Below are 20,112 nucleotides of genomic sequence, written 5' to 3'. Positions count from 1 at the left end.
TCAAAGTTAGACAGCAAAGTAACATTTTGAATCAATTAAGAACTTGATGAGAACAATAAGTACAACACTTACTTTAAATAAACAATTAATTATTATTTGTTACAAAACATATATTTTGCCTATAATACCTATTTATCATTTATATAATTTATCATTAAAGGATTAAAAACAGACATAAAAACAGACATATAAACTCAGGCAAACTGATTTCTGGTAATCAAGATATATGTAACTTTTCTAATAATTAATGAGAGAATAAATAAGTTAGAGAGAATGCCATGTGACATTACTAATATGTATTATTTACAAGCCTCTGGTTCTGACAGGGAGCAGAGATGGTGATAGAGAGAGCAGGCGCTACAGATGTCACAGCACACGTGTTATATGGTTGTCAAACATTCGCCGTTACCTTTCTGAACAGAAGAATTTTTAAGATAAGAAATTATCTTGAAATTATATCGAGATCAAGCATGTTCTTAATCAACTTTGAAGTGTTCTACTTTTTACAATTTAATGGTAGACCTGCTGATTGTAATAATGGACTCATGATCAGTCACATGGTTTATTACAGAATATAATATTCCCAATAATTCATTTAAATAAAAAAATATATGATACCACAAAAAGGTTCTATATTTCCATCATATCATGATCTTCATGATACTAAAAAACATAATATTGAAAACAATTTTAAAGTAATTTCCTTATAAAAACCTTTTTTTAATCTTGATTTTCTGGAACTCCTGTTGTGTGTCAGTTTTATCTTGCCCTTTAAAGTATATACTTTATGAATATTGTTTTGATTGTTTAAGCGCTTTGTGACACTGGTCTGGAAAAGCGCTATACAAATAAAAATTACTTACTTACTTATAAAAACCTTTTTTTAATCATGACAAACCTGGATGACTAAGAACCAATATGGACAATCAGGTATCCACATTTAAAAGGGAGGTAAGCAGAGTTATTTTCTACTCTTGTAAGCACATTTCAACAGGTCTTGCTCAGTGCTGATGCACAAAAGGTTAAAGGCTGTTTCCAAAGAGCCAGGAGTGGGCGCCATGGCCGATCCCCTACGTGCAACTCACAGTGAAAAGCTCAAAGGCCCTCTGATCTGTGCCTTTGCACCTCCACAAATGTCCCACTCTTATTCCAAATATACCCACAGAGTTGTACTTCTGAAAGTCCCTAGACATGTGAGAACACAAAGGATGATAAATGGAAATAAACTCCAGTGCTGTAGACAAAAGATTCTTTGATGCATCAACCGTAGGTGTTTGATACATGACGGATGAGCCAGACTTTGAGAAGGAGTGTGGGGAACACCCGAATGAGCTGATAATCACAATTGGCAGTCCAACTTGGCTGGTCAGATCAGAGCAACAGTGGAGCATATGGAGACCGAAGACTGTTTTTCTCACCCCATACGGACCAGCCGGGACTACGTAGGTGTGTTAACATAAGTTGTATATAAACGTTTACCCGGAAACACATCCAAATCCTCCTTTTCTTTCATCTATTTGAGTGAGTGACTAAGTCGCTGTTTTAAAAACCATCCCAAGAGAACAGGCCAAGGGATTCGTATCTAATAACATCGATTGCTTCTACTAATTTCATGTAATAAATTCACTCCATTAGTCGGCAACGTACTGTTGCATATTATATTCCATTAGATAATCAGCCTCAACATTAAGACCACTTGCCTAATATTATAGAGGACTGCTATTAAAAAAGGAATAATTGTATTCATAAATAACCATTAACCGATCAAAATACTGTTATAGAAGGTCTTTCAAACGTATGCATGTACTTTATTAATTATTGCAATTGGCTCAGTCTCTAGACTCCAATTAAAATTTAAGCCTGCCACTGAACAGGCAAATTACCTTTGAACAAACACACTTGGCAACGCACAAAATTGCACAATACTCCCAAAAGTTAAATTTGAGGAAAAGTTAAATTTGCCAAGACATTGCTTGGGAATCAGTGGTTGCAGAGATCCAATAGTGCCGACCTCAAATGCATAGATTGGTTCAATGTAGGCTTTTTTTTCCACGAACTGCAACATGGTTAATAAAGAAATATTAAGTGCATTAAAAAAATCTTGTGTCAAGGGTCCCAAGGAAAATCTTTCTTCTCTCATTTCCAAAGAAGACAGTAATAATAAAAACAACAGAATTCTCTTCTGCCCAATAACAAATGCCTCACAGACCGGTAATAGCAAGCACTGTGTTATGTTATCTGTAAACAAGTATTGTTTATTTCATATGCACCTTGTCTTGCCTTATTATTATTGTACCATCTGGTTTTATACTGTTATTCTTACATTTACCCAGAGCATCTTCCCTTGGCCTAACATAATAAAAACATGGCAGCTATAAGTATACCATCAAAATATAACTTCAATTAAGATGCTACCGGTTGTGTACCTGCTTGAACAGGCATAAGAAAATACAGACAAAATTTATAAGATCAAGAAAGATTCCAGTGAAGAAATATTTGATGTCTCTTGTTTTCTTACTTTCTTCTCTTACCTAAGTGATAATCACATACGAACACAACAATGGTACCCGGAGCTGACCTAGCAATACTGGTTCTAGGCATAAGGAGATGTAAACAAGTTGTTTGTCCAAGGGCGATGCATGACAAATGTGTGGTGCTTAACAAAAATGGAAGCAGCTGCGGGTGAAAGTGTTAACTAAAAACAATTCCCAACTCTCTTTAAAGTTAATTATTTATATTGTAAAAGATTAGGACCATTACAGTGAAGGAAGAACCAATAATTCTTAGAGAGAGAGTCTTATAAAATACTGTTTTTCTTCATGGTTGCAAACGGAAAAAAAGAAAGTAAACAGAAGGTTTACATTTCATTTCATTTTTGACCTCGGTTTCAGATATATAATGAAATGTTCTGTCCTTGTCACGCTTGCGTCACTCGTATTCAAGACATACATCCTTTTCATACAGCAGATGTGACGCTAATATGAGCGGTTTTCTCCCAATGAAGTCCACCGTGGTAATGTGTCAATTATTTGCTGTATACCCAGTGATCAACAATAACAAGCAAAAGCTATAAACAAATAGATTTCACATAATGCTTTTGTCAGATGCTGGTGAATATTACAAAAAATTGTTCACAAAAATGATAATTTACACATTAATTCAAGACTTTAAAGTAATTACTACATGTATGTGACTTCACAATGGAATATATTCCATATATATTAATATAATATATTATAGTATAATGTCGGAGAAGTCAGGTTTTAATTCAGATCGTATGTGGCACAGAAAAAAGGTTTGAGTACCTCTTTAATGTTATTGAAAACACTGTCATGTCAAAGCTAATACTTTCTGTGACCTGACACTCGCAGACAATAGCTGTAGAGTCAGCAGGCAAAAACTAGAGAGCCCTTATTTCTTTGTCAAATAGTGCGAGTCTAGTAACAGCAATTATAATGTCACACTCTTCGTTTTCCAAAAAACGATAAGGAAGGTTTAATGATGGGGAAACAGTGTTTTTCCAAAACTGGCCAATTGACCAATCCCTTTTGAAAATGAGGTACTGTAGATTGGCCGGTAGTGTCGTCGCACTGCACAACAAAAGGTCAAACCCATAAACATCCCATGCTATTTTTTATGGTAAGTCATTCAGTTGTGAATGAATCTGTATGTTTGAATTCTCAAGTAAGTTAAGTAGTAGTTCAGTTTTGTGAACAAAAGATGATATGAACAAATCCCTTTTTCCTAGTGAGCAAGTTGAACAGATTTGAATGATTTATCTTTATATTTTTATTTTACAGTTGCACACAACTACAAGCAGCTTTCCAGACATTACATTTATTTAAGAAGAAAATGCAAAATAAAAAAAGTCATATTCAATTTGATTTTTATTTGATTTTTATTTTTTTTATTTATTTAAACAATTTTTTTAAAAGGCTGCTCAATCTGGACATTGCACACCATCTCAGATCATCCAACAAACTCCGTTGTCCGGTTTCACCAACAATTTCTTCCACTCCGATTGTGCTCCATAAACAAGGTCAGTGGTCCACGCTGACATGATTAGTAACCATCACTCTTTGGTTGCTTTCAACTTTTTCATTGAGTGTGTGGGGGAGGAAATCAATACAGAATGAATCACTACTATATTATATGATACTCTTATGTTAGGTTCAAAAACAATATAAAAAATATTGTAATTGCTTGCTCTTTTTCATGTCTAAAACTCAGATTATGAGTTTTAAGTAAAATAAAAAACTGGAAGACGGCATATAGAATTTCATCTTGTATAGAAACCTTATCATATATTTAGTCTTAGATTTGTTTCAATGTATGGGCATTAACTGTAAAGACACTTTTTTAACTTTACTTAAAAATCATCAATTAGGTACTGAACATCTGTTGCATTCAATTGAATTACTCCTTTTTTGATCTAATGTAAAAGTCTAAAACCTTCAGCACCATATTATGTTTGCAGTTAAACACACCCTGATGCAGAGTCCCTACTTTAGTCAGTTACAGAACACATCTCAGGAAATACTATTAATGAAAAATAATCAGTGTGATAATAGTAGACATGAAGGCCATTAGGACTGCTGCCTCTTCCTGCTGATAGTCAAACGTACCGGACCTAAATATAATCTCCCATTGCAACATGATTACAATATTGATAATAGCATTTATTATCGGGAGTATATTAGTAATATAGAAAAAATGTTATGCATTTATTTCATTGATGAGTGCCAAATGATTTGCAGTTCAAATACATCGGTTATAGTTATAACTGCAAAGTTCTATTAATTCTGTTCAATTTTTCATTGTTTATCTGTATTTTATATTATATTATAAGTATATTTCATTTATTTAGGATGCCTTAAATGTTTTCTCTTTTTCAGTTAATTTAATTTTACACTAGAAACTAGCAAAAATACTCCTTTTTAGATTAAGAGATTAATTTACATTGGCTGCACCCAGAAACATTAAACAAACAAATGTAGTGTGTATCAAAAAAAACAACTAACACAACAATGCTGTAGATGACCTTAGACGTCCCCTCCTTTTTTTGTTGTTTTCCTTGATTTAAAATAAAAACAACTCAAAAGATCTCCAGACAAAGCATCACTCTGCGTCTGTATATGGGACACTGTTTGCATTGGCAGTGGGGTTACGTCCTGTAAATCCTGTTACACCAGCCCATCAGCCTGACTTTAGGAGACATTCTAAGCCTCTGATTCCTTCCCTAGACGGCTGAGCCGGTGCCTTCTTTTAAAACCAAAAGTTGGACACAAAAAATAGACGAGTTTTTGGAAGATTTACGCAGCATGACAAAGAAGTATGTTGCTAGGACAAGCTAAGCTAACACCACCGGCTGTCAAAAGCCCGCATGCTGGCTGGGACTGACAGCTGGGAGGAAATAAAGGGGGGTGTGGGTAACAGCTGACAGCCCCCCGAACATGAAAACAAGGGGTCGATATTCTTATTTCACTATTTTCAACTAAAAGTAAAAGTACTATGAAGTTAGTCCAGCAGCATTAGAAGAAACATACCTTTGCTTTGCCGGCCTCCACTTTCTTTTGCCTCTCTTCGTCTTCCATGGTCTCCGCGGCTAAAACAACATGTATAAAAGTGCATGTGAAATGTATTCCAAAAAGTGTATCAACTACAAAAAAGTGTGTTTTTGTGTCGCATGGGGAGACTGCTGCTCTCACTAGCTAAAAACTGCTATCTCCTAGTAGGAATGCGCGGCCATGTTTTCCACGTAAACATGAGACCGTGCGACGATGACGTCGCCCATTGACCTTAAGACACGCCCCTCTAGCGTTAACCCTATGCTGCCTTCAGGTTCACAGTCAGTGTAGTAATACTCATAGATCACTGATCAGATTTCATATAGTAACTGTAATAATACTTTTTATTTATATATTTTTTAAACTACTAAACTAAACGTCACATCACTGTGATCAGCCCACTATCTAAAATTAATGTGGTATTAATATTGATTAATAGTAAATAAGCTTGGTGTACATTAAGAGCAAGTTTTGTTTTCATTTGTTTAAATATGGCCACTAGATACAAGAGCGAGAGATACTATTATGAGCACCATTGTGTCTTGTTCTTGTGGAATTCCCTTTTAGTTGCTATGGCAACAGCAAAAAAATCGAGCCGGTCCTCCAAATATGGATATTATCAGAACAGATCAAATAAAATATATGGTTATTCTAAAAAGAATAACTCCCTCAGATAACAAAAATAATAACTACATGTGTATATCTGTTTGAAATCATGTGATCTACTGTGGCTTAAAGACACTTGTGTAACATGAGACACCAGAGTGCATTTCATTGACAGATGGGAAGAGAAGGAGAACAATGTTTAGTCTTTTTTTTTTTTTTGCTTAAATTATTCATGTGTCCGGGCCTTTCGGTTTTGATCAGACTTTCACTACTTTTATTTTAAACGACTAAACTTAAAAACCAGAAGAAAATGATAAACCTGATAATGCAGGCTCTTGATTGTCCAGGGATACATTAAAATGTTTAAGGAATATATTTATATTTATTTATATGTCTTATTATTGTACAAATGGACGTGCATTACAACTCGTCAAATTGATATATACTTTTTGAATGAGCCAAAACACAAGATGGATTATTTGTCTTGTCTGTAGGTAGCTAAATATGGTGAAACAAGCAAGCAAAGCCTCAGAGTAGAACTTCTCTTTTGCTTTTTCAGGAAAAACACCTCCTTTTGGAAGTATGGAAGGCTTTCAGGTTTTTTTTATCTGAAAGGAAAACTTGACCATATCCCACACTTAAAAGAAAAACAGCATGATTTAGTCTATTTCATTGATTTAATGTTTATCTTACTATATCATTTTGCTGTTTAAATTAATCAAAATGTTGAACTAAACCATAAAAAAAAGATTTTTATTGTATAAAATACAAATTTATCTAGGCTTTGTCTCTTATTTAACAAAAGGACGTACCAGCAGTGGCAGCAGCAGCAGGTGAGGACGCTCTGTTTCTTCTGCTGACCGGTGCTGAACAACTGATGGTCTGGCAGATCTTGAATTCTACCCATCTTCTTTTGGACATGATCCTCACTGGCGAGACTTGTTCGTTTCATCAGAGTCCAGAGCAAGGTCTAAGTATTTGCTAGTTGGGATTGTTTCTAAATTATTGATGGACTAAAGGGGTTCGGTGTCAGAGAGAACATATGCCCAAAGGACCATTGCAACACTTGCTAGTGTTTAAAAGACTTTAGCTATATATAACTATATTGTATTTGGTTTTATTCTATTCTATTAGCCTAATTAGGGAGGTAAACAATACCACTACTTTGTAAGTGAAATATTAATGTATGATGAGATAATCAATTAAGAGGCGAATGGTTGATTTTAAAATATTTATACATTTATATATACAATTATTTTTAAATAATGTTCTCTGGCTGGCTGGCTCACATGGATGCTGGTATCCCTTAAGGGGGGCATAGTATCAGATGTTATTAATAAATACAATTATGAAGCTGACTATGGACTGTAGTAAATAATCAGTATAAAGATCTCAGAGAAGAACATATTTATCTGCACCTTAAGAAAATCGAGCAAAACTTCAAAAATATATTTTACAGTTACATATATTTTATAATGTCAATATCTTTATATATGAAATGTATGATCGTATGAAGTGGTACCTCTTGATGTAATAATGTTATGCATTTATTAATTTTCATGAAAAAAAAACTATGTAGAAAAAGACAATATATATTATTGACAACAATTTCATAAAATAGGGATTCAAAATTGAGAAATACTTAAGTGATTAACTTACAAAATAATATTTGAAATGGAATTGGAGTTAATAAATACACTTTCTGCACCTTTAATAATACCATTGCATCGAATACATGTTTTTCTTTTCGTACGTGCCACGTTACAATTATTCTTTTTGTTTTATTCAGGGTAGGACACTTCGCAAGCGGAACCTTTTGTTTGTGTCCGGGACTATCACGGCCCATTGCAAACTGTTGCACACTGCTACACATGCCGTAGTATGACAGATATTAGCATGTCCCATCGTGCATAGGTGACCAAACTTCCACAAGTGTAGAGAAATCAAGGTAAAAAATAAAATGTTGTCAGCTGCATCATGGTGGGTGTTACAGTTGCACGTTACTTGTTTGTTACTGTTTCTGTACTGTAGGTTAGCTTCTATGTTGTGAGGTGGTTGCAGTGTTAGTTATTCTCAAAACAAACATTTTGTATGGATAATCGTTATTTTTAATGTCTACAGAATAAGAATGGAGAAAACTGCTGAAGATTTTGTGGAAATATCTACAGAGGAAAAAAAGGGGAGAAACCTCATTGTAAAGGGCGAAGCTTCCCTAAAACCGGAGTGAGTCACATTCATTGTAGTTGTAGTAGTTACATATATTTGCTGCAGTCACAATAGTACCTCGACTGAAAGGATATATTGTAGCTTGAACAAAACTTACCACTAGTTTGATACACCATTTTAACTGTTGACCTTTCAAATATATTATTTTTAATGATATTTATTTAAGACCCTGATTATGCTTTCATTTTACCCAATAGTTAGAAATAATTTAATGCGATAAAATACGTTAAATTAAATGTTGTTTTTTTATTTTTCTAAAAGAAGATCTGCAGGAACCATGCTGCTGATGGAGTCGAAGCTGATGGTTCATTTGCTTTCACAGATTCGTCACGAGCAAAGACAAATTTCACGAGTTTCTTGACGAACAGTGGCTGAGTCAAAATGCTTGTAAAACATCAGTGGAGTCAAAGAAAGATGATGAAAAGGAACCTGAATCCAAAAAGTTCAAAGCAAACCCGGAGGAAAACACAAAGCTTGGCAAAAAACACAGGGGACAGAATAAGTCCAGACCACATACCAAGCCGACAACTTATGAAGAGAAACGTCTCTGCCTCTCAGTGCTTCAGGTAAAATAGTAACAGAAAAATGTCTAAGTTGACCCTTGACAACATTTTCTCTCTTGTTCTTACAGGATAATAAGGAATGTCACTTTGGCACCAAATGCTACTATTACCATGACATTGGCGAGTATCTTGCTATAAAGCCTGCCGACATCGGCGACAGTTGCTACATTTATGAGACTTTTGGAAAGTGTCCGTATGGTCTGACGTGTCGCTTTGCAAAGGCACACACCACAGCAGACTTGAAAACCATGGAGAAGGCTGATGTGGTAAAAGCCTATGAAGGAAGGACTGTGGTGAAGAACGTTCTCGATAAAGATCTACAGTTCCGACTGAAAAAGAGACAAGTCAAGTTTGAGAAGTCGGAAGAGTTCCTCAAAACTCTGGACAACAACAAAAATAACAAAGAGCAGAAATGTGTTGGTGAGAAGACAGATTCTTCCCTAACATTTGAATTTATTTTAAATTGTTTGGATTTCATGTACTTTGGCGTGAGATATTAAGAAAACACGACGTGCCAATAAAACAATTATGTTTTTATGTTTAGCTACATATCTGTAACATATTTTCATAATATCACTTATAAATGTAATATATTGATTTAATCCATCAATGGATGGTAAAGGGTTCTACATTTGTAAATTAATTTATAATGTTTCATTTTGCTAACCAATTTTGTTTTTGGTCTGTGCTCTTGCTTTAATTTAAGATGCCTCCGAAGGTTCAGTAACGGCGACAGGTATGGCTGATGACAATAGTGAGGTAAATTATCCTCCATAATGTTTTGAATTTTTTTTTTAAAGATGACCTTTTAGACTACTAACTTAATGGATCTTGTTGTTTGTTAGAATATCACAGACAAGACACCTCCAGTAAAAACACTTGGCCCACTGATGGATACAGACGTTATCAAACTTCGTGCTTGTGAAAAGAAGCAGGTAAAACGTGAATGTGATGTTTTGCCGACTGCTGCATATACCGTATGTTCATTTTTCTGATCTCTTGACTGAAGGTGGACTTTGAAGACAAGCTCTACCTTGCTCCTCTGACTACGGTAAGTAGTTTAAGGATAAACTGATGATTTGGAGAACTGGATAAGTACAATTCTGTTTCCAGTGTGGAAATCTTCCCTTCCGTCGCGTTTGTAAGCGCTTTGGAGCCGACATCACATGCGGGGAAATGGCAATGTGCACAAACCTGCTGCAGGGTCAGCAGTCGGAGTGGGCTCTGATGAAAAGACACGAGAGCGAAGATTTGTTTGGAGTTCAGGTAAAAGTTTTGTGAGAGTTTCATCCTAAGAATCAGATTCTGATGTTTGGTTTCAGGTGGAGGGCTGCTTCCCTGACACCATGACGAGGTGTGCAGAGCTCATCAACACCAACATTGACGTAGACTTTGTGGACATCAACTCAGGCTGCCCTATAGACCTGGTCTACAAGAAGGTATCCCTAAAGTCGGTCCTCCCAAATCCTTAGGGAAAACTAGTATTGTCCTCAATAGTCTCTAACCAAGTGAGGTTACATTTGGTTAAGAAAAGCTGAAATGGTAGAAAAGATCAAATGAAGTTGTTGACTTTTTCACCCCTTTAGGGCGGAGGCTGTGGTTTGATGACGCGCACCAAAAAGTTTGAGCAGATCATCAGAGGGATGAACTATGTGAGTTGTCACTTGAAGTCATGTTCTGTCTATCAAATGAAGCTGTAATTCAAGTGTCACTGCCACACAAGGTCCTGGATGTTCCTTTAACAGTGAAGATACGCACTGGTGTCCAGGAGAAGACCAACGTTGCACACAAGCTCATTCCAGAGTTGAAGAAGTGGGGTGTCTCCATGATCACTGTAAGTGATGGCATCTTGTAGCCATTCTTCATGAAAATTGTAGACAAGAGGCACCAATATATTTGTACTTACTTAATTTTTTCTATTTTTTTTTAACACAAACCATATTGTAACCACAAAGGTGTGGTGGTTTAGACTTTTTTTAACTTCCATTTTTAGCAAATGTTTCTTATTGGACCAGGAATGGATTATTAACTTTTGTTCTTTTTAAAGTTCTCCCTGTTCCGCTTTAATGCATTCTGCTGCTAAGGCGCCCTCTTCTGTTGGGAACTAGCAACAATGGGGAAAACTGCCAAAGATAACTTAATAATAAATAAAATAACATCCATGTGAATGTAGTCACCATGTGTTATTGTTTCCCCAAATTTCATGTTAAGCTTAGAAACAAATTTCTTGCCATGATTCCAAAGGTCTGTTTTCTAGTTACATGGTCGATCCAGAGAGCAGCGCTACACCAAGTCAGCAGACTGGGAATACATCTCCACCTGCTCCAAGGTGGCAAGTCCTGTCCCACTTTTTGGTATGTGAACTTGTGTAGGCTCGGAAGACTGATGAGGTCAAATTCAAACTTCATTTGTCATTCATTATTAAATGGTTCAGTTGCAGTTTTAAAACAAATCAAAATTAAAATATTGTTTTTGTATGTCTTAAACTGTTTTGGTGTTGATGATGTTTGTTTACTTCTATCAGGTAATGGAGACATTCTCTCTTATGAAGATGCTGTAAGTGCAAAAGAAACAGGAGTTTCTGGAATCATGATTGCCAGGTCAGTATCAACACATTAATAGGCTCTGGATGCGTGGACCGTGATATTTGAATTATCTTTGCTCATCAGGATGTCCAGTTATTTCTTCTTGTGTGTACAAAATGTAGTTTTAGAAGACAAAGCTGCTTTAGAAACTTAAATTGTCAATTTGCTAATGATCACGCTCTGGCTTCTTCAATGTCAGTAATAAAGTTGTATCTATCTAATGACCTAATTGATCTTAATGACACATATTCAAAACAATTCAATAAAATCAAACCTCATCAAAATTTAAAAGTTAAAATTCTCTGTATTTTTTTATTCAGAGGAGCGTTGATCAAACCCTGGATCTTCACCGAAATAAAGGAGAGCAGACACTGGGACATCTCCTCAGGCGAGCGGCTTGACATTCTCAGAGACTTCTCCAACTTCGGCCTGGAGCACTGGGGCTCAGACACCCGAGGCGTGGAGAAGACCCGCACCTTCTTGCTGGAGTGGCTGTCCTTCATGTGCAGGTGTGGAACGATACAGCGTTGGCTTCTACAACCACTAACCTACTAACCCATACTGGTCACTACTAGATACATCCCGGTGGGGCTCCTGGAGCGCGTCCCTCTCAGGATCAATGAGAGGCCTCCGTACTACATGGGCAGGAACTTCCTGGAGACGTTAATGGCTAGTCAAAATGTCGGCGACTGGGTCAGAATCAGGTAAATAATCATAGTAATATTCACTCTGATGAGAATTGTCAATGTTTTCTTTTACCCCACAGTGAGATGCTCCTGGGGCCAGTTCCAAGCAACTTTAATTTCCTGCCCAAACACAAAGCCAATTCATACAAATGAGCGTCATCCTGTCGTCACCAAGGAGTCACTGACTAAATAAAAGATATATATCTGATTACATTTTTTTTGACTGATAAAAATTTGTATGTGGAGTCAAAATAAATGTTTTAGTCCCTATGTTTGATGGGCTTATCGTCTTTGCTTTGATGCCATGTTTTTACATTCATTCATTCTAATGTTCATTCCTTTTTGAAATCATGAGACATCCCAGACAACACATTAGTAATGCATATTCATACAATTGTTAGATTTTTTTTTTTAATGTTAATTACTATATTCTATTAAGCATAAAGGTCCACACTTCCAGACCAATTAAATAAATGTTCATATTCGTAAATCATTGGAACACTGATACATTTGATGTTGCTCCTAAGCTTTGGAACGATCTTCCTCTGTCTTTGCGCTTGATGGAGTCTACTGACTCGTTTTGGGTCATAATTCTCTACTGACTCACCTTTTTTATTTTTGCAGGATTTTCCTTGATTTTCTGGAACTCCTGTGTTGTTCTCAGTGTTATCTTGACATTTAAAGTATATACTTTATTGGATATTGTTTTGATTGTTTAAGCGCTTTGTGACCCTGGTCTGGAAAAGCGCTATATAAATATAAATTACTTACTTACTTAAATTTTGAACAGCTCATGTCAAAGTGCGTCTATGACCAGATCTAGTCAATAAACATTTAACTTCAGTGTTAAAAACAAGTCTTCATATCACATATTGCTTTTCTATTCTTTAAATAAACATTTAAATGCACTTAATATGAAATTCTCTACTTGTAAATGGAACATCTATCTTTCAATTGATGTGCAATGTCTTTGCCATCTCTATATATAGTCTGTTAAACAATCCGATATTTTAACTTGCATATATTTAACTGAACACTTCGGAGAACTGTAATACAATTAGAAAAAAAAGACAATCCAAATATGTAGAGGAGAAAAAGTAGTATTATCGTAAAGTACAGATAGCTCCAAACAATTCTGTCTGGAGTTCATTTACTGGTCCCTAGAGGGCGTACGTACTCTTGCTGAGATAAACTCCAGCTACACGTGACAATAAACCGAGTCGAGCCTCCAGGTGCAGGTAAGTGAGCACCAGGTGATGCTGATCATGGGCTTGATGACGGAACCTGGGACAGGATTTAAACCCACTCCGCCACACAGCTGTACTTCACCTTCATTCGGAACCATGGTTCAGCTCAGGGTCGGGTTGCTGGTTCTGTTGGCACAGACGCTGCTGCTGGCGCCAGTTCGAGGACGGTCGCTCAATGAGTCAGAGATTCTCGACAAAGATGCAAAGCAGATCCAACCAGCGTTGCATGATCGTAAGTATTCCTGCACTTTTCTCAAAGCTCAACGAAATTGGAACATTTTACCTCAAGCTTCATTGGGTTTTCTTGAGTGCAGTGGTGTGTATGTTATACATTACTTGATGTTACCAAAACCTTCCTTCAAATGTTTTTAATGTAAATGTAGTGAAATTGGTCACTTGTAGCAAGTTAAATAAAGGACCTGTGCACACAGGCATACTGTTGTAGTGGTCTGTAGCCGTCAAAGTTTTGATGGCTTGGCTGATACTGATATGAATATACATTTAAAATAAAAAAAACCACAAATAAAGTTTTGGGTAATGAACAATAGTTTATTTTCAGACAGTCAAACAAATTTTCCTACTTCAGTTTTTCTCTAAACATAACAGTGGCTAGATAATGGTAGCATACTTGAATGAACTTTTTTTTTTTTTTTTTTAATACCGTTTTAAATCTGTTAACCTGAAGCATGCATATCAGGACTGGATGCCAGCTCTTGTACAGCAGGTCAATCTTATTCTCTCTGTTCCAGATCACAAAGATGAGAATAATTATGACGAAGAGGTCCTGAAAGCCAAAGGCCTCACTTCCGATGGCTTCCCCGACCCTGAAGCCGACGATGACTTCCGGGACCCTAAAGCTGACGACCCTGAAGCCGACGATGACTTCCGCGACCCTAAAGCTTTCGACCCTAAAGCTTTCGACCCTAAAGCAGACGATGGCTTCCCCGACCCTGAAGCTGACGATGGCTTCCCCTTTGAGAAGACCTTTTACCCGACTACATGGAACGGTGACATTGATCGTGGTTACCGGGTGCAATATATAGAGCCTGTGGGAATCCAATACCTTTGCCAGGAAACCAGCTTTCATATAACTTTTTCCAAGACTGCAGTAGGGGATGTGAAAGTTATCGGTAAAGGACAAATTCATGCATACGGTCAAGGGTGTTTACTGACAAAATGCTCCATTTCAGATTCAGCCAATGCCATCACCCTGACGGCTGTTCCAAATACGTGTGGATACCAGGTGGACACTAACATTAATGTGGCGGTTATCCCCTTCGGTGGCTGTTATGTGACTAGTGTAAGTACAAATGTTAATTTGTTGAAGCACAAGCGTTCATTAATGCTCTGCCTTTCAGACGGCAAAGTACATGGTGGAGCTGCAGTTCACCAATGAGCTCGCTCAGACGCAGAACGCCAGACTTTCTTGTGACTTTCCTCGTATATCAAAAACGGGTGTTTCTCATGCTGCGGGTGACTCGGTAGAAACGTCCAAGTGTCAAAAGAAGCCTCCACAATTAAGTCTGAAATCTGATGCCACAGCACGGAGTGAGTGGTGAACCCTACTTTCTTTGACGATATAGATTTTCTCTTGACTTCTATCTGTAGAAATGTTGAGGAGTAGGCTCAGCAATGACTAAGAAAATTCAGGACATCTGTTTTTTTTTTTGTTTTTTTTTAACTGTGTATATGAAGCTTGTAATCGGTGTGTTGGTTGAACTTCAATAATATCGGAAGGCAGATTGAACATTAAGACTTTACAATCTAAATACCAAATCTTCTATTGATAAAGTTGGTTGTAGGGAAAAGATGGATAAGGTGTTTCTCTGGCCAGATTTATTCTATTTATTTATCCTTAAGGGTTTTACTTTACATTTTTAATTGCTGTTCAACTGTACTGAGAACTGAGTCGACAATGCATTTCAGATGCAATTGTTTCCTCAAACTATGCCATAAAGATGCACTTTTTGTTTCATAGATTGTTTGATTCCCACTGAAGAGCGAGTGACTTGTGGCCAGCACTCCATGTCTGCCTCAGAATGTAAGGCTATGGGATGTTGCGCGGATCCTCACTCGTCATACTGCTACTACCCTTTGGATGGTAAGACTCGGACATCCTTTGTTTTGATGAATTGGATCTGAACCTGCTTGTTTCCTAGAGTGCACCAAGGATCAGCATTTTGTCTTTGCCATTCGGAAGAACTCTGCATCTGTGAGCATCGACCTGAGTAAACTTGTACTTTCTGGATCTGCCTGTTTTCCGGTCATTCTCACGCCGGAGTATGCGATCTTCAAGTTCAAAGTGACAGAATGTGGCACACATGCTTATGTGAGTAAGTTTGCATCTACTACCTTTGCTGGGCTTGATCATCTCTGCATCCGTTTTCAGACTGTAGGAAAAACCCAAGTGTACCTGGCAGAGGTGCAGACGCTTGTTCAAGCTCTTAATCTCAAGTTTGGCGTGATTACCAGAAGTGATCCTGTCAGGTACTTGAGCACATTCCTGCATGGAGAAAGTGACTTCATGTGAATGTTTAGGAATTAAATATCACTTCCACTTTTAAAATGAGTCAAAGATTTTTGTTTCCTGAAGTAAACAAGCTGTTGCGCTAAATAATTGTAAGTGATGTTGACCCCGTGTAGAAAGTCTCGTGGCTTATGACTAACTTTGTAGATGAAACTCCAAATGTGTTTATGATCACTTAAGCAGTTTAAAGTTAAATGATTTGTTTGAATGTTTTAAGATTCCTGATCGAGTGTCGCTACAACAATGAAGAATCGCCGTATGCAATGGAAAGTGTTGGCTACATGGTGAAGACCCCAAGTGCAACCTCCAAGTCTGACTTGCCATCGAACATAGTCTCTGATGGAAACTACGGTGTCCAACTAAAGATTGCAAATGGTCTGCTATACATGGTCTTTATGCACACACCCAGATCTGAACCAGCTTATCTTCTATCCACAGATGCTACCTTTGCTACCTACATGCCCACTCACCACGCGCCTCTGCGTCTCCTTCTTGGCAAACCGGTCTACTTGGAACTGAACCTAAACACCGAGAGTCCAGATTCTGTCCTGGTGGTGAACTACTGTTTGGCTTACCCACGCTCTGCAAAGAACGCCATGGTGATGGTGTATGAAGGGTAAGTCTCCAACATCACCGCCTTAAAACCGTTTCATGGATGTCACTTCTGGTTCTGTTTTGTAACAACCAGGTGCACGAACCCAAACGACAAGACTGTGACGATCATTCCTATCGGTAATGTCAATATTAACCGCTATCAGAGACGTTTTGTGGTTACCGCCTTCCAGTTCATGGACCAACATACAAACAAGTACCTCAACGAAGAAGTGAGTATTAAAGTACAGAATCAATAGAAATGAAATGAGCAATACTTGATGACTAAACATAAGCTTCTGATGGACCCCATTTAAATGGGGAGCAATGTGAAAACCCAACATTCCTCAAATGTTGACCACTAACCCTCCAAGAGTCCCTCATTGTTTTTATCTTACTTTATAAAGTTCTCGGTGAACAAGGGTTTACGAGGGTGTACTCTTTGACTTGATGGCTTCACTCCTCCTCCACCTTGTTTATAAAATGAGTCCTGTGACTTCCAGGATTTGTGTGCTGTGACAAACTGTTTGAAAAATTGCAGCAGAGTGGATGTAGTTGTTAAACAAGATTTCATCCCTAGAAACAAGAGTTTTCAATGGTAATGGTCTGCTTCATGATGCTGTGTAATTATTTCCAGAGCCCAGTAGATGGTGGTCTCTGCACCATCTTTGTTTTGAACAACCTTTCTAATGAAACATTTGCATACCTACTGACCTAAACAACATGATATGGTTTTATTAATCTTCATCAGCCCATCACTAGTTTTCAGTGAAGGGCTTAAGCTCATTTGCTAACATAGAAATTTTAATTAAAAGTTATGCCAACAGGCATGTTAGTTTAATCTTGGACCTCTATTATACATAAGCAACACATTGCCTTATAAACATTTATTTTACCAATTATGATGCCACTGCAGCCTGCAAAAGAAATTAACTCGCTTGTCTTCTGCAGATCTACTTCATGTGCTCAACAGAAGTTTGTCGGCCAACAGAAAAGAACTGTGAACTACGTTGCTTTGATGGACCTGGTAAGAGAATCTCCTCCCCTCACTGTCGTGTTCAAGATCAAAAGGTCAGGACCTGTTTTTCTGTCTTTCAGATATCCTATTGCCCAACTAACCCATGGAAATTAGGAAATGTGAGCTCATTAAAACACGTTTGACTCTTTGACTTTGTCTTGTCTCTGATTTGTTTTAAAAGTTGATGCACCAATGGTTCACTTGAAGTATACATTTGGCTAAAGACAATGTTGCCAGTAATGGTAATCAAGGTCAAACTTCTCAAATTAATTGTAAGACAAAGATTTGTAGCTGACTTTTTTCTTCTTTTTTTTTAGACTTTAACATGTCTGCAATGGCATTAAAGCACACATACTAATTTAGACTTGAAGGTAACTTTAAAATTCAGCAACAGTTATGACATTGTATTACACTTAAATTGTGCTGCTGTTCTAAAATGGAGGAATGGTTGTGATGGTTCCTTGAATGCAGGCAGAAGTACATGCATAAGACCCTTTAAAACACATTTGTGGATTTACTAAATCATCAGTTTTGAATGTTGGAGTCTAAATTCAGTTTAATTGCAAACCTTTACAATCTAACTAAATCATTCTATTGATGACATTATGGGTCTAAATTCTTCAATCTCTAACTAGAGTTGTGTCAAAATTATTGGGTGTTAATCCCTGGGTTGAAACATGTCTGGCGGAAGTTGGATTAATGTATAGGATTGAATGCAATGAGTCTAGGTTGTTACCTAAAATGCAAGTATTGGTTCTGGCCTTAAACTTGGATCCTTAATGTGTTCATGATATTGTGACATTTTAAATGTTGTTCATGAGCTGCCTTTGGCCGGACGGTGACCTCCTCTCAGTCGGTGAGGGTGGTACACACCCAATCACATGCACAGGAAACACCCTGTGGAGCTCTGGCTTAAGAGGCTGTATCCAGTAATGTTCCTGGTCCACGTCAGACTCCTGTGGTCTCAGAGTCTGTCCATCCACCCTTTCCGTTTTAAAGTATTTTAAGTGTTGACTCATCGAACTTGTCTCTAACGTATGATTGACACATGGTCCCCGCCCCCCACACTTATTGTCCCTTTTTCTCTTTGACACAATTAACTTGGTTGACATCAGTTATGTATTAACGTTGACATTGTCTTCAATGCTATTGCTATGTTTTTTTTGCTTCAAATGTATCCATTAAATAACTTAAATCACCCATCGTTCTACAAATCCATCTATTTACCTGTCACCTGACCAATATGACATGTCCATTTATTTGTCTATTTATCCAACACTGAACTATTCCATCATTCATCCTCCCATTTAACAATCCACTCATCCATTGACTCATTCCTCCATCCATAAATCTATCGCCTATAAATCCTCCCATCGATCCATCTATAACCTATTAATTTCATCTATGGATTCAGTAATCAATTCATTCATCCATCTATTGTGTTTATCCATCCTTTCATTCCTGAAATCCATTTATTAATTCAATCCAACTATCATTCCAACCATTCATTCATCCTTCTATCCACTTATTCGTCTATCATCCAACCTCCTATTTAACCATCCATTGATTCATTCCTTCATCCAAAAATATCACCTTTCCAATCCATTGATCCAATCATCCAACATCCCATTAAACCATTTCTCCATCCATTGATTTATTCCTCTATAACCTATCCATCCATTATATATCCACCCACCCTCCTTGCAAGGATCCAGCAATCTATTCATCTATCCTACCAAAAATGTATTCAAGCAACCATCGATGTATATGACAATAAACACTTTGAATTGAATTGAATTGATCTCCTTGAACCTCCATGTTATAGTAGTTAGAACTTTTGGACATATGCAGCCTCTTCTCACTCCTACAATTAAAATCGTAATTTCTGGCTATGCAACACAATTATGCAACATTACAGTGAGCAGATCTGTCTTCTAAGCAATAACCTCACCTTTGACTTCGTACTTATAGCTGTGAAGGTGGTCCTAATGAGGGTGACGGTGGTCTCTCTGGACAATTGGAAGGTCATCAGAACCTGGAGTGGGTTCACATGGTCCACAAGAAGGTGTCATCTTGATCAATTCAGATTGTTCAGCACTTTGAGTATTGATCGGTTTACCTCATTAGTTCTCAAGCAAATCATCAGAAAATAAGTGTCCACTCCAGCTGGTCCTTGCCTGAAGTGACTTACAATCATGAAGGCTCTTGTCAGCATCAGGCAGGGCCAGAGAAGGGCCTCTGCTTCCTTAGCTCTGGGCTCATCATGCTGACATGTCAGCGAGGACAGGAGGTCCTCAAAGTATATTCAACTGGGCCAGAACCAGTCAGTCTTTTTTTCCTCTTCCTTTTTTTTGCTACCATCGAGTTTCCCACACTAATACTAACTCTGCCCAGAGCAATCGATGCACAGAGCTGATGATAAAGTGTCACAGCAGCAGTTAGTATCTTATTCTTTCTCTGAAATGGGTCAAGACCATTTATAATCGCACTCCAACA

The 20,112-nt window shown here is 37.4% G+C and overlaps 3 protein-coding genes across 9 annotated transcripts in view; 2 read left to right on the top strand and 1 right to left on the bottom strand.

The window, feature by feature from the left end:
* The window catches only part of akap9 (A-kinase anchoring protein 9), a 47,452-nt gene extending 41,698 nt beyond the window's left edge, over positions 1-5,754 (bottom strand). For 5 of the 6 annotated variants that reach the window (XM_087787695.1, XM_087787697.1, XM_087787698.1 and 2 more), the window contains exon 1: positions 5,547-5,753. In XM_087787695.1, coding sequence (XP_087643821.1) covers positions 5,547-5,594 — 48 coding nt within the window. In that variant the 5' untranslated portion in view covers positions 5,595-5,753. Of the gene's footprint in view, positions 1-5,546 lie in introns of all 6 variants that reach the window. The other variant, XM_087787700.1, reaches the window with a different exon arrangement.
* A 2,279-nt stretch (positions 5,755-8,033) lies between these two features.
* On the top strand, positions 8,034-12,503 carry dus3l (dihydrouridine synthase 3-like (S. cerevisiae)). 2 transcript variants are annotated; one of them, XM_087785973.1, is made up of 16 exons: positions 8,034-8,121; positions 8,295-8,396; positions 8,722-8,965; positions 9,031-9,382; positions 9,669-9,721; positions 9,808-9,897; positions 9,972-10,013; positions 10,076-10,228; positions 10,285-10,401; positions 10,549-10,614; positions 10,686-10,796; positions 11,220-11,316; positions 11,487-11,562; positions 11,868-12,056; positions 12,123-12,251; positions 12,314-12,503. In XM_087785973.1, exons 2-16 carry the CDS (start codon positions 8,302-8,304, stop codon positions 12,384-12,386), a joined length of 1,887 nt encoding a protein of 628 aa, XP_087642099.1. In that variant the 5' UTR covers positions 8,034-8,121; positions 8,295-8,301; the 3' UTR covers positions 12,387-12,503. The 2 variants fall into 2 exon arrangements, with proteins under 2 accessions (XP_087642099.1, XP_087642100.1); XM_087785974.1 differs by lacking the exon at positions 8,034-8,121 and adding an exon at positions 8,136-8,153.
* Positions 12,504-13,544: 1,041 nt separating this feature from the next.
* On the top strand, positions 13,545-17,740 carry LOC148084589 (zona pellucida sperm-binding protein 4-like). Its single transcript, XM_087785972.1, has 12 exons — positions 13,545-13,712; positions 14,230-14,610; positions 14,671-14,780; positions 14,839-15,028; positions 15,459-15,581; positions 15,640-15,809; positions 15,870-15,967; positions 16,225-16,382; positions 16,446-16,623; positions 16,696-16,831; positions 17,550-17,625; positions 17,697-17,740. Exons 1-12 carry the CDS (start codon positions 13,577-13,579, stop codon positions 17,714-17,716), a joined length of 1,776 nt encoding a protein of 591 aa, XP_087642098.1. The 5' UTR covers positions 13,545-13,576; the 3' UTR covers positions 17,717-17,740.
* Positions 17,741-20,112: the final 2,372 nt, after the last annotated feature.

Source organism: Callionymus lyra, chromosome 3 (genome assembly GCF_982586985.1).
Source record: "Callionymus lyra chromosome 3, fCalLyr1.hap1.1, whole genome shotgun sequence".
NCBI classification, from domain to species: domain Eukaryota; kingdom Metazoa; phylum Chordata; class Actinopteri; order Syngnathiformes; family Callionymidae; genus Callionymus; species Callionymus lyra.
Note: the sequence above shows the minus strand (reverse complement) of the source record. Positions and strands in the feature narration are given on the sequence as shown.